At 39.8% G+C, this 13,750-nt stretch overlaps 1 protein-coding gene across 8 annotated transcripts in view; it reads left to right on the plus strand.

The window, feature by feature from the left end:
• Positions 1-13,750, plus strand: part of PIK3CB (phosphatidylinositol-4,5-bisphosphate 3-kinase catalytic subunit beta) — a 107,093-nt gene that overhangs the window by 81,197 nt on the left and 12,146 nt on the right. For all 8 annotated transcript variants that reach the window (XM_064666594.1, XM_064666592.1, XM_064666600.1 and 5 more), the window contains 10 exons: positions 86-207; positions 1,139-1,282; positions 2,089-2,188; positions 4,486-4,664; positions 5,275-5,384; positions 5,696-5,774; positions 10,445-10,612; positions 11,041-11,164; positions 12,171-12,316; positions 13,145-13,277. In XM_064666594.1, coding sequence (XP_064522664.1) covers positions 86-207; positions 1,139-1,282; positions 2,089-2,188; positions 4,486-4,664; positions 5,275-5,384; positions 5,696-5,774; positions 10,445-10,612; positions 11,041-11,164; positions 12,171-12,316; positions 13,145-13,277 — 1,305 coding nt within the window. The remainder of the gene's footprint in view (positions 1-85; positions 208-1,138; positions 1,283-2,088; positions 2,189-4,485; positions 4,665-5,274; positions 5,385-5,695; positions 5,775-10,444; positions 10,613-11,040; positions 11,165-12,170; positions 12,317-13,144; positions 13,278-13,750) is intronic.

The following is a 13,750-nucleotide window of genomic DNA, read 5'->3' on the forward strand; positions in this document are numbered from 1 at the left end:
TGAATACTTCTGTGGGCAGTTATACCCATCTGTGTTCTTAAATAGTTCCTTTACCTGTAACCTAAAAGTCTTCTTTTTAAAACAGCTTCAGGCTCTCCTTCAGATCTGGCCCAAGCTGCTGCCCAGAGAAGCTTTGGAGCTGTTGGATTTCAATTACCCAGATCAGTATGTCAGGGAATATGCAGTGGGTTGTTTGAAGCAGATGAGGTGAGTATGTTGTATTACTTTACCATCTGAGGATTTCTGGGGTGGAAAACTGCAGTCAGTTTGTTTACAGGAAAAAAACAACCCGGAGAGGAAAGAGTTAAAAACTCTGCCTACCATGAATTGGTGGTCAAATAAAGCAGTCAAATTTCTAGATAGGGACATTGGCAGCCAAATAAAACCTTTTTATTCTGGCATCTCATAGTCAACAATGATTATTTTCCATGTTGCAAAGTGTACCTTTGTCCAAGAAAGGGACAAACACACACAACCCTCTCTGGGACAAAGGGAGAATGAGATACTGTGAGAACTTCTTAAAAACAAAGGGAGAAATATTACAGTAGTCAAATCCTGTAAGACCTAATGTGCAGCCACCTCACACTCTGTGTCAGGGATTGGCTGCATCACAAAATAGGAACGTAAGCTGTAGCATATAATAAATAATGAGAGAATTACTGATGTGTTTGTTCTTCACAGGAGCCTTCTCTCTCTGCAGTTCTTCCTTTATTGCTTTTCATTCTGCTCACCACTGTAACCTAGGGCAAGACTTGTGTAACATTATCATTACTGCATGTTTCCTGTCCTTGAATTCTGAATTCTCTGTGGTGAATAGTTTAATGATTAATTTTTTAACGGTCAAGGCTAGACTTTTGGGGTAAGAAAAAATAAATTATCTGGACTTCTTTCAAATGGGAACAAGCAGTTTTAGCTGCCCAGCTATCCTAATAATACCAAATTGTTATGTCTGGAATTATTTCCATCTGGCAGTTGCACTAAGATGTGTATTATCCTTCTCCATGTGATTGAAAAATTGGGGAATGCTCTTGCTGTTGAAACAAATCTGTTATTGTTGGATTTTTCATATGCATCTGAATTTCTGGAGTATCATTAATCTAGTTACTCTTACTAACTGCCTTGATGTATCTCATTCTAGTGATGAAGAGCTCTCTCAGTATCTTCTCCAACTTGTGCAAGTGCTGAAGTATGAGCCCTTTCTGGATTGTGCACTCTCCAGGTTTCTCTTGGAAAGAGCACTCGCCAATAGGCGAATAGGACAGATGTTGTTCTGGCATCTAAGGTAGGAGTTCTTCCCTTTTGTCTTTCTGAAATTGCTGAGCCTGATTGGACTTTCAAATGTGATTTCTTGAGGATTTTGCTAAATGAGCCATTTTCATAGTATTCTATAAGTCCTCTTTATGTTTCTTTATCTTTGGCATTTAGAGATCAGAGCAAGTCTATCATTAAATAAAGTGATTTGTAATCTACCACGTGATGAAAGAATTGCAATAGAATAAAAGTAGTTTTGTGTGTCAGTCCTACTTTTGATGAGCAGTTTCATGAATGGCAGAAGCCTTGCAGAATGGACTATAGGTTTATTCTGGCTTCAAAGCACATTTTATTTTAATATTTCTAACTAAAAAGAGGAAGTACTACATGAAAATGTTTTGGAGGATAATTAACTCTGGTATAAAGTTCAATGGTTTGATTCAATGTGTTCCCCTTTGGACAAATTTGGGCTTTTCCCTTACAAAGATTTGGGAGCACGTGGTTTAACATCAATTGTCAGGATCATCTTCTGTGACTTCTCAATACTGCTCTGAGTAAAAGGGGGTCCTGAAACAGGTATTCAGTTGCTACCTCTAAACATTACCACCACTGCCTCCAGAGCAGTCCTGGACCTTGCAACAAGTGGCATGTACCAAACCTAGCCTGTCTTCATAGTCTTCAGCACAGAAGTGTTCTGCTATTTCTTAAGAATTCTGGCTTTTTGTTTTATCTACATGTCCATGATGTGGTTTTATGTTTGATTTGGGGTTTTATAATGACTGGAAGAACACAGATCTGTAAGTGCCATGGTCTGACAAGAAGCCTTTCTCCTCACAGGTCAGAGGTTCACATCCCTGCTGTCTCAGTGCAGTTTGGTTTGATTCTGGAAGCTTACTGCAGGGGAAGTGTTGCTCACATGAAAGTGCTTGCTAAACAGGTATGGGCTGCCCTTCTCCTGGCAGGCTTGACTTCTCTGAGCTTGTAACTGATACTCATTCCATTGTTCCTGTGGGGCATATTGGTTACCTTGACAAAGTCCATCTGCTGGGAATGGGGGAGAGAAGGGAGCATGTGTGACACAGAGAATTAAAAGGGCTAAATGGCTGATGGAGCTGCCTCCCTGGTACAGAGGGCAGCCAGTGCTGTGGGGCCTCAGAGGTAGGGAGCTGGTTTTACAGATGTGAGAGGTACCTCCAGCAGCGTGGATGTGTTCCAGGTACAGCAGCAGACTCTGTGGATTGTTAACTGAAGAAGGCCTTCTGTGCACTTGACCTTTTTCCCTCAGTAAAGGCAGCTTGTTCTAAATTTTACTTAGATGACTCCAAGACCACTTCCTGCAGCTTTGGCTTTTGTTAAAGTGTGATGCAAAACCCCTTGAAGTTGTAGTATAGTGTAGTGCTCCCTGGAAATAGAGGTGTTGAAGTAACCCAAATACTCATTTTAGTGTTAATATAGATGTGCTATTTCCAGAGGGAAAAAAAAAAGAAAAAAAAGGAGAGAGATGTGTTTGCTTTTAAATGCCCTAAAAAGCATGAGAGGTTTGCTTTTAAAAACACTAATAAGTCTATCAGCAGATCATTAAGAGACACTCACAAATCATGTTTGAAGTCTCTAATGCAGTTTTAGTGAGTTAATTTAGATTGTGACCATAAAAATATTTGAAACATGATCTCCCTTGGAGTTAATGTATTTGCTGTATCAGATCACAAAGACTCACTCAGTGTATGACTGACTGGTGAGTGGCATTTGTCTGCATTAAAACTATCCTTTGGGAGGCATATGGAACAGGAATGTTCTGCTGTGCTCTTTATTGCTGCAGCTCACAGGGCATGGAAGAGACCATCTCTTACATATGTGTGCTTGTTAGCATTGTCAGAATCATAAAAAGATTAGGTAGTGAAATGCTTTAAGCAATAGATGTAAGGTCAGTAAAGTTTTTGTGCACTTTACAGGAAGCAAATGTCAGTACAATCAAAGAAAGGGCAAAAAAATTCCCAACTGTACAAACACGGAAGAAATTCAAAGTAGAAATACTTCAAAAAGTTCCTGTTTGTACAACACAGGTTCCATTTTGTTCCCCTGTCACTGATGTTTGTACAGCTCCTAGAATAGTGGAAAAGCAGAGGGCTTTTGGTTTTGACAGATGGCTGACCTGGCAGGTCTCCACTGCCCAGTTTTATAATCAAGCTGCATACAATTTCCACAGCATCCTGCCTGACAGGGTTCAGTCTGTGGGAGGGGTAAGTTTTGACTCAGCACCTTGTAAGTTAGACTGAAGCTTCCTTGTATAGAAATCAGCTTTCATAATTATTACCCTGGTGCTGTTTTCTGGAGAATCTGTATTGCTGAGCACGTTAACTGTGGCTGGTGCAAACACAGCTGGTTGTTATAAGAACTGTTTTGTAGTTGGCCAACAAGTTGTTTTGCTGTAGAAATTGTATTGGTTGTATGTGCTGTCTACGTTTCTTACCAGAGGGCTTTGCTCTGTCAGTGCTGTACATTTACAACAGTAGTTTTCTTAGAAATTATGTACCAGTAGAAAACTTTCAAAAAACAGAATGGAAAGAAAGAGTTAAACTACTTGTATTACTGCAAATAATTACCTTGACTTTTTACACATTTTTAGCTTAAAAATACTGTTTAGTTGAGATGCTATGATTTGGAGCACCTTGGTCGATTCGAGCTTTTGCCTTATGTCTGACTTCAGCAGCATTTTAATGACAAACATTTAAGACTCTGAGCTGTGACAATTGTCTGCAAGTGGTCACATCTTATTGGGTGCAACTTAATGTGAACAATGAAGAATCTGCATCCACATCTCCTCTCAAGTGGTGTCTGGTTTTGTTAGAAATATGAAGCAATCAGTGTTTGTGTTGACTTACATATGGATAGAGGCACCTATGTTATGTGCTTGGTTGAATTAGTATTTGTATTTTGAAGAAGGAATTTGTGTTGATGTATCATACATTAAAATGCCCCATTCATTTTTCAAGAAATGTTAAGTCATACTTTTAAAAGTGACTCAAAGCTTAGGGGCTTTCATCCCATCAATGTCTCTGCTAATTATGAAAATGGTATTTCTGGAATGTGAGTGACTTATTTGCCATCTGTTATTTCCATTTTTAAAAAGCTGGAGAATTATTTAATACATTGTTTTGTTTTCAAATGGGATTTTGCACTGTATTATATGTTAAATTAGAGCAATAACTCTTAAAGATAAAATGTCTCTTTCAGGTGGAAGCCCTTAATAAAATGAAGACTTTAAATAGTCTAATTAAGCTGAATGCCATGAAGCAAAGCAAAGCAAAAGGAAAAGATGCCATGCATACGTGTTTGAAACAAAATGCTTACAGAGAAGCACTTTCTGACCTTCAGTCTCCTCTGAATCCTTCTGTTATACTTTCAGAACTGCAGTGAGTAAAGAATGAGTGAATACAATTTCACTGTAGCTTTTGCATGGAATCAGTAGAGCAGAAACTTCCTCTGGCTGTGTTGTTCAGCTGATGTGCTGTCATGGGGAGCTTTTCCTATGGTGAGGGGTCTGCTGGGATTCTTCCTAAGGTTAAGATACCAGTTAAGTTAGAAGATATTTGTGATCCACCATGAAACTCAATATTCTCTTAACTGATCCATTACCATAGCTAAACATATTTAAATATAAACCTCAAAGTGCATTAGACTGCATTCCTTCCTTCTAACAATAAGCACAGAAGTCACTAAAACTTTTCACAGCACATGAAGTCTGAAAATTGATGGGAAGGAATATAAAGAAAACTATTTTCTCTGAAAATGAGGATGCTTGATTTAAGCACTAGAGATGTGTATGCCAATCAAATACAGTCCATCTATAATATGTCCACAGCTTGATAAGTGCTCATAGCATAGCTGCAGAATGAATGCTGAGAGAGCATTTAGGTATTTCCAAACTGGAAGTCTGTGTTCTGCCATGTTCTGAACCTTGGTTAGACCTTTTCAGTTGAATTATTCTTATTTGACTAAAATTTCTGTTGTATTTTCTTCTAGTGTTGAGAAGTGTAGATACATGGATTCTAAAATGAAGCCTCTGTGGATAGTATACAACAACAAAATGTTTGGAGGAGATCTTGTAGGGATCATCTTTAAAAATGGTGATGGTAAGTAATGCTAAAAACTTTAAATTTTTCCTTTTCATTGCCATGCTTGCACTTAAGCTGTGTTGCTGTGTTTTGCCATAATGTAAAGGTGGATTACTCTAACACTGGTAAACATTCAGCATCTTCTTCTGACTGAGTTTCAGAGTACAGGCATGGCCAGTCACAGTGGTGTAATTATGGTTAATGCCACTTTAACCCTCAGGCTCGAGGAGTGTTTTTAGATACCTTTTCCTGAGGGCCTTATAAACTTCAGCAAGTTTGTTTGCAACACAGTGAGAACCTGAAGCAGCAGTTTCACCCTTTGGTTACAGATCTCCGACAGGACATGTTGACGCTCCAGATTTTGCGTTTGATGGACATCCTTTGGAAAGAAGCTGGTCTGGATCTCCGGTAAGGATCTCTGGAGGGCTGGTTTCTTTGGATGGAGAGTCTACTTTTAGAAGTAAAGCTTTCTTGGTTTTAAGTACCTTCCCTACTGCCCCCTTTCTAAACATCTGTATGGATGCCCAAAGGTTTCAGTTGTCACAGCTGAGGTGAACCTTCTTCCTGCTCTGAGCAGTCCCCTTAGGGCTGTTCACACTGACACAGTCAGTGTGAGCACCTTCAGTGTAGATGCTGAATCCCACTTTGTTTGCTTTTGTTGATAAAACACTTTGGATGTCAGAAGACACTTTTCAGACCAGAAATATCTTTGTGTTTTTCAAAGTCTCTTGCAAAGCAGCTTTCTTACCTTCATATGCTTGCCAAGGTAAGCATTACTTCTTTGTAGGAATATCAGAGTATCCCAAAGAGAAACAGCATCAGGCATTCTTCCATGTTATCATACAACCCTCTAGTACATAGGGAACTTTTCCACCCAGGTTATGCACCAGTTTTAGATAATATGATTATCAAATTCTAATTAGTCTTTAGAAAAGTAGTCCTAAAGAAGGCACTGGGTGTCACATTATTATAAACCATTTGGGGGCCATAAATTCAATTTTATATGTCTGTGCAAGGGCTGTGTTTAATTTTTCAGTGTGGTTTTTTTTTTTGTAGTTCTAGAAATATTTATTTAAATACTTATTTTAGTTTCTTTGAGCTCATTTCAAATGTTTTGTGGTTCAAGCATAAACAGTGGGAGCTACATAAGGCACATAACATCAGCACAGAGAAGTGAAATTATAAACTTGTTACTTGTTTGCTTATAGAAAGGTAGAAATGTGAATGACAAACTGTTTCTGGAAATGTACATTTGTGAGGTGGCTGAGTGTGTGTTAAGTTGAACACTGACTTGAGGAAACCTTAGATAATTTGTCATTATAAATAGACTCTGATGAGACCAATCCATCATTTAGGGGCAAGGACAGCTTCTGGCAGCTGTGGAACTCCAAATGAGGCATCCTTTGGTTGCTGCCTTCCCAGAATCTTAGTTTGTGATGCCAGCCTGGGCCACACACTGTGCCTAGCAAACAGGAATAGTGATTAGAGTCATCAAATATGCTTCTCCTGACAAAGGCATTTTTTTTAAACTTAGCAAAGGAAAACCAAAAAGTAGCTCTGATGTCCAAGTTTTTTCTTAAAACTCTGAGAAGAAAAAAAAGTAGAAAGGGGAAGTTCCTAGTGAGAATTGAAGTTCTATATTTGGCCTCTTCCATTTATTTGCTTAACTGGGCTTGTTTTTGCTTGGGTATGAGTCATGATCTCAGGCAGAAAAATAGTGTCAAATAGAGCTGCTTTCCTGAAAAATAGTGTCATATGCCTGTACCAATGCTTCTTGCCCTGTATTGTCCTTGGAGGCTTTAGTTTCCCTGAAGGTGTTCATTCCACTTGTGGATACATAATGGATTTTGCACTTGTCAACTCTTCTCCACTACAGAAAGTTTGATAAGTCCATCCAAGTAAAATCAGGGCTTCTTGTGTCACTGGTGTCAGGGCAGAAGCACTTGCTGTTTGCCTCTCCCCCTCAGTCATGTTTTGCCACAAGCAAATTGTACAGCTTCTATGAAGCGTGGATCAAATGGCAACCAATCCACTGCCATCGAGGAGTTTGGGACGTGATCAGTTCCCTTTTAATTACACTGTGATCCACAGTAGTTTAGTAGTGATTTAAAATTAAATCTTAGCTCAGTCTGCATCTAAGGCAAGCACGATATTCCCAATGGGATTTCTCTTCTCTAGAGAAGAACACTGAATATATATTGATTTTGAGGTCTCCAAAGCTGAAGGAGGGGAAGTGTTTGTTTGTTTGTTTAACTGTCAACTAATGTGTCTCATGGGTAAACTGGCCTTTTGCCTGTGTGTGTTGTGCTGCCTGGGTTCCTGTGTGTGAGGTCTGACTGACAACACAGCCAGGGCAGGGTTAGTAAGGAAAAGGAGATCTGTTTGTGCAGGAGGATGCAGCAGTGCTCCAGTAGGTCCTGGGCTGGCACTGGGTGGACTGTGCACACACAGCTGAGTAAAACCTGAGGTGCAGACTGATCTGCTTCCCAGTGCAGAGCCAGCCATGAGCAGAATGACAAATGAAACTTTGAGACAGAAAAACTTTCAAACCCCCTGAAAAGTTACAACTCCTCAAGTTACAAATTCTGCCTGTGAAGTCCTGTATGGGCATACTCACAGTAGATTACATAGCTTATTCTACTGTTTCCACAAGGAATGTTAAACTATTACAAACCCGTGTCACAGCACAGGAGCATAACATGTCTTCCCAGGGATGCTGTGGGATCTGGGGTGTTGCACCTCTTAGGAAAGTGATCCTTGCATAAGGAAGTGTTTCAACTGCTTTACTTGTATTAGAGCAGCAAAGGTGTGTTAAGGGAAAAACTAGTAAAGTAACAGAGCAACAGGAAATCCTGAATTTCTGGAGTTTGATCTATGTTGACTCACTTTTGCTGTGGTAAATTGTCATAAAAGTATTTAATACTTGGTTACTTTTTTGTTTCATGCTTGTTTATTGTGGGGTTTCATTTTCATCTCCCTTATGAGTGAGGTCTGATGTTATGTGGATGTGTATGAATGAAATCAGAATTCACACAAATACTGAAAATGTATTTGTTACAACTACAAGGAATGTCATCTTTTTTAAAATATTGGAACTGAAGTTACAGAGAATATGTTGATAAATTACCAGAATTTGGTGTGTATTTGGAAGGATACTGCTTTGGAGAATTAAACTCTTGAAAAAAAGAACAATTTTAAAGGAGCGGAGAGAAAATTTTCTGTCCTGCTCAGGACTGCAGTATTGATCTGTCCATGGCTTTCACTGGCTTTAAAAAGCAAGGAGCGTATCCTGCTGGCAGCTGTTGAAGTCAGAAAGACCAGAATGAGATGGAAAGGGCCCAGAGGATTTGTCCCTAACTTGACTCCTGTCAAACCGTCTCTCTGACAAGGATGTTTTTTCCTCCGGTTATAAGCACACAGCCCTCAAGGGGCTGAAGGCTTTCATCATTGCTTGCTTTTGAAGGGGAAGTTGCTGGAGCTGTGCCCAGTTAAGCTGCAAGTAGGGTGGGTTGAACTGCCATGGAAGAAGGCCAGCGTGCACTTTAACCTGGCAATATTTGGCTCCCATTTGTCGTGTCGTGATAAGGATGGGCTGTGCTTCCTTGTGTCCTGGGCGCTGCCACTGGATGGTTACAGACACTGTTCTGTTCATTGTGAGACCTGCTGGGCTGGAACTGGGACATAGATCAGAATAGAAATGGGAAGAGGGTTCCAAGTCTGCACTTCTTTTGTTGTTTTGAAGTTGAGTGTTCTCGAAATACCCTGTTGAATCTGGTTTTCAGTTTGCTTTGTTGCCAGCAGAGAAGAGTCCCAGACTATGTAGTTACTGCAGCTTGTGCTGTTTCAGTTGTGTGTTATCCCTGAGGTAGAGAAACTGCTCAGCTGCTTCATAGCTATTATGGCAAAAAAATGTCATTAATTTTGTATGGAATTTTATTTATTTTCCTTCTATGGCTTGAGATAACAGGCTGTGTCAGTTAGGAGATGAGGTTCTGCTTTGTAGCAATGAAATATAATATCTATTCTATATATAAATAAAAATGACAGCTCCACCAGCAGTACTTTTTCTTTATATATATATATATACACACATATAGAGATACATATGTATATGTATGTATATATGCACACACATCAATTTTAATATGTCCTGCAATTGTTTTATATGGCTCTGTAAGTTAGTGAGTGCTAGTCCATAGCTTGTGTACTGCAGTTAGATTTTCATGGGCATCTGTTCTCTTATACCTGGATTTGCAATCACAACTGAGATAATATTCTTCACCTGAGATGCCTGGCACGAGAACAGACACCTCAATTTGGGATGCAGTGCCTTTGGAGAGTTTGCTATAAGTTTCCATTGCACACACTGAGCTCCCATGCCATGGGGAGTTGGCATTCTGTTTAGCTTTTTGAGCATCTAGAGTGAGAAAACACTTATCTGTTTAGACACATCTCTCCTTAGTTCGTATCCTTAACTGTGTCTTATGGTAATGCAGTGACATTTTTGGAGATATTTTTACTAGTCACAGATTATGAATATACAGATATATTCTTAGATACCAGGCAAGTTAAGAGATGTATTCTTGTTTTTCATTGGGTTTCTATGCTTAAATTTGGTAAGAGTTGGGAAACATTTTATGTGTTTATATTTAGAAGGATTTCTAGCATTTTAATTTGAAATAGGAATAAGGGGGGAAAGGACAAGATCCTTTTTTTTCCATTTACAGAAGTGATTTATCTGGAATTAGCAGGAGTGTGTTGGCGTCTGCCCGGGCAGGAATTAACAAATGCAAACATGGGGCTCCCTCTGTGGGTCGTCCCGTGAAAGTACAAGTAATTGGGAAAAATTAGGCTTCTTAAAATTTCTTTTTTTTTTTTACATATATGTACATAATAGGAAAAATTAATGTTTTAAAGGTATTGCTGGTATTTTACCTTCACAAGCAATTCGTGTATGTTGACTTTTGAGGGGTTTACTGTTTAAAGGAGTGTGAGTATTCATCCCTGTCAGAAAATCGATACACTAAAGAAACATGTTGCTATATCTGATTTTAACATGATTCTGTGTTTCCTTTCAGGATATTGCCCTATGGCTGTTTGGCGACTGGAGATCACTCTGGCCTTATTGAGGCTGTTTCTAGTTCAGAAACCATTGCTGACATTCAGTTAAATAGCAGCAACGTTGCTGCAGCTGCTGCCTTCAACAAGGACGCGCTCCTGAACTGGCTGAAGGAATACAATTTAGGGTAATTTCTACAGTTATTTTCTCAGCTATAGTATGAGCTACAAAATACCTCTTAAGTTTGTCTTTTAATGTTGAGAGAGGTATGGTTCTTCTCACAGGTTTGTTGCTAATTATTTTTCTATGATGTCAAATTCTGACTCAGATTGCTGGTGCCCTTGGACCTGGCATTTGCAGCATTTTCACTGTATGTTGTTGAGTTATACTAGATTTGGCAAAACGAACAAACGTGGGTCTCAAGTCTTGATGTCGTTGCCTTTTTTATTGCCTATTCTCTATGGCTACTTTTACAGTATTTTTTCTCAAGTAAGCCTGGTTTTACAGCATCCTAATGGACTTGTGGTTTATACAAGCAAAAATCCTACTTGGGATCAAGGCATGACATGAATTACCAATAGTGTGAACTAATATTGTTTGTCTTTGTGGTTACAGAGATGACTTGGATCGAGCCATTGAAGAATTTACTCTGTCTTGTGCTGGCTACTGTGTAGCTACTTATGTGTTGGGAATTGGTGACAGACACAGTGACAACATCATGGTCAGAAAAAATGGGCAGGTAAAAATCCTTTCCCTGGGCAGAATAACAGTGTGCAAGAATTGTCTTGAGAACTTGTAATTTCTTTGATTTCTTGGTGACATTAAATTCACACATGGTTAGAAATTATGCCTTTGTTCACTGAGAACTGAAGAAAGGTTCAAGAAGAGGAAATGTAATGCTGGTGGAAGGACAGAGCAGTGCCTATTCAATAAGCAATTCTATATCAAGAGAGGCTGTTCTGTAGAGCTTTTTCAGAACACCCAAGAGGTCTGTTAACGGTTCAGATTCATTGAACAAAAGTAATCTTAGAGTGTCTTGCAAAAGACCATCCTTAAAAATTTTGCATTTTGGAGCAGTGCAGTTTCCCCAAAGTGACAGCTCAGCCCTGCAGAAATGTTCAGTGTGGAACCCAGTACCAGCACAATGCTGTGCACTGAGCACCTGGGTGAGCTCTTACACATGTATTTTCTTGCTTTGTACTGTAAAACTTGTCTGATTTACTTGACATTATTCTGCCTAGAAAACTAGTAAAGGTTATAAGAGTTTTACAGACATTTGCAGTATTCATTTAATTTTGTACCTACTGGAAGAAAGCTGAAATGCCCTTATCTTTGATTCTAAAATGGGAGAACTGCCACAGGTTCCTCGAGATTAACTTAATTCTGCTGGCTTTGCCTCTGTCTTTATGTGGGAAGCCCTTGGATGTGATGATGATGAGCCTCGTGGGCTCATCCTTGGGCTCATTTTTCTGGGTGACATTGCCAGCAAGACATCTAGTGGCAGACAGCAGCACCATAAACCTCAGATAATATTTGCTGCAGTGGCCACTCATAAGAGCGTGGAAATTATCACTGACTTTAAATCTTGAAATGTTTTCAAACTAACCCCAGGAGTTGAAACCATGGGCTGTGGAGAGTTGCATTAGGAGTTACAACTGTTCTTAATACCAGCATCTGGCAGAGATATTAGAAAAGTGACGTATTTCACTGGAGAAATTAACTTCCAATTCTGTTACTTTTTTTAGCTCTTTCACATAGATTTTGGGCATATTCTTGGAAACTTTAAGTCCAAGTTTGGAATTAAAAGGGAACGGGTACCTTTCATACTCACCTACGATTTCATTCATGTTATTCAACAAGGAAAAACAGGGAACACTGAAAAATTTGGTCGGTGAGTGTTACTTTGATCTCTTTGTAACCGAGATAATCTCTGGTGTTAATTTCCAGCACACCAGGAACCTATCTGGGTTTGGTTTGCACATTTGCACTTGTGTGGAGGTGTCCTAACATGCATTTACTGTCCTGTCTGCTGCTCTACCTGAGCTAGAATGTACATACAGAGTATTTCATAACCAGAAGCTGCAGCTCTGCAGTGGGAAGATGCAGTTCTACCTCCCACAGCAGGAGGTGGCAGGTTTTGCTGGGCTTACTTGTTTTTGCCTTCAGCAGCACTGGGCACTAGGCAAGAGTGCCACAGACTGTTGTTCAGGTGAGGTGAAGCTTTGGCCTTAGGAACGGGCTCCCTTTTGCCCTTCTTGTCCATCAGTGCACGCTCAGGGTGCTACCCCATCCTGACCTTGCTTGGACAGGCATGGAGAGCCATGTGCTCATAATCCAGATGACAGAGGTAGGGACAGGTTGGGTTGATATCGAGGGACTGCGATAGAGCTTTTGTTTTTCCACTGTAGGTCCACTCAATAGGATCACAAGGGAATTTCACCTAACAAATTCTCAGGAGATGGGACACTGGCATGTTCTTTCCAAAGAACAGCTGGTGGTCTTTTGTGCTGATGTTTTAAGGGCTTGTTGCAGAGCCATGGGATATGTTTGTGAGAATGCATTAAAGGTTCTGCAGACATCTCTGTCCTTTCTGTTCCTGTGTTCCTACAATACGTGTGTTAGACCAGATAACAAATTTTGGAAATCGTTGTGTACCTTTGTCCTCTGTGGAAGTTCTGACGTGTTGTGTTCATTGCATGTGCCCTGGTTGGACACGAAGGTTCCGGCAGTATTGTGAAGAAGCCTACTTGATCCTGCGGAAACACGGGAACCTATTTATTACACTCTTTGCACTGATGTTGACTGCAGGGCTTCCAGAGCTGACCTCTGTCAAGGACATCCAGTATCTCAAGGTAAAGTAAGATTTACAGCTCAGCAGGACTTAGCATTTTTCGAGGTTGTGAATTTTTGATTCCAAGATTAATACATTTTAATTGTTTTGCATTTCTGCCAAGATTTCCACACAGCCCTCAAAGCTTTCTTTTTCAGCTCTGTAGAACAAGGTCTATAGTCAGTACTAGTGCTCAGAGGAAACTGTTCCTTTCATGAGTTCAGGGGCCCTGCATCTTAAATGTAGTCTTCTCAGGGGTGTTTCCATCTTGGCTCATACACAAGCATAGACCCATAAAGGTGAAAATCATTTGCTTAATTCTTTTTCAGTTTTATCTTTAAACCCAGAAAGTACCACTGATGGTACACTGATGGCTCAATGAATAGGTGAAAAAGTGTCAAAACAGGACTAACCAGGATGTGGTTTGTTGAAAGATGACAGAGGCTTTAACTGTGTTTTTTAAAATTCCTAACAGTACTTGTTCTCCTGTTGTCT

This window comes from Pseudopipra pipra, chromosome 10, assembly GCF_036250125.1.
Source record: "Pseudopipra pipra isolate bDixPip1 chromosome 10, bDixPip1.hap1, whole genome shotgun sequence".
Taxonomy (NCBI): domain Eukaryota; kingdom Metazoa; phylum Chordata; class Aves; order Passeriformes; family Pipridae; genus Pseudopipra; species Pseudopipra pipra.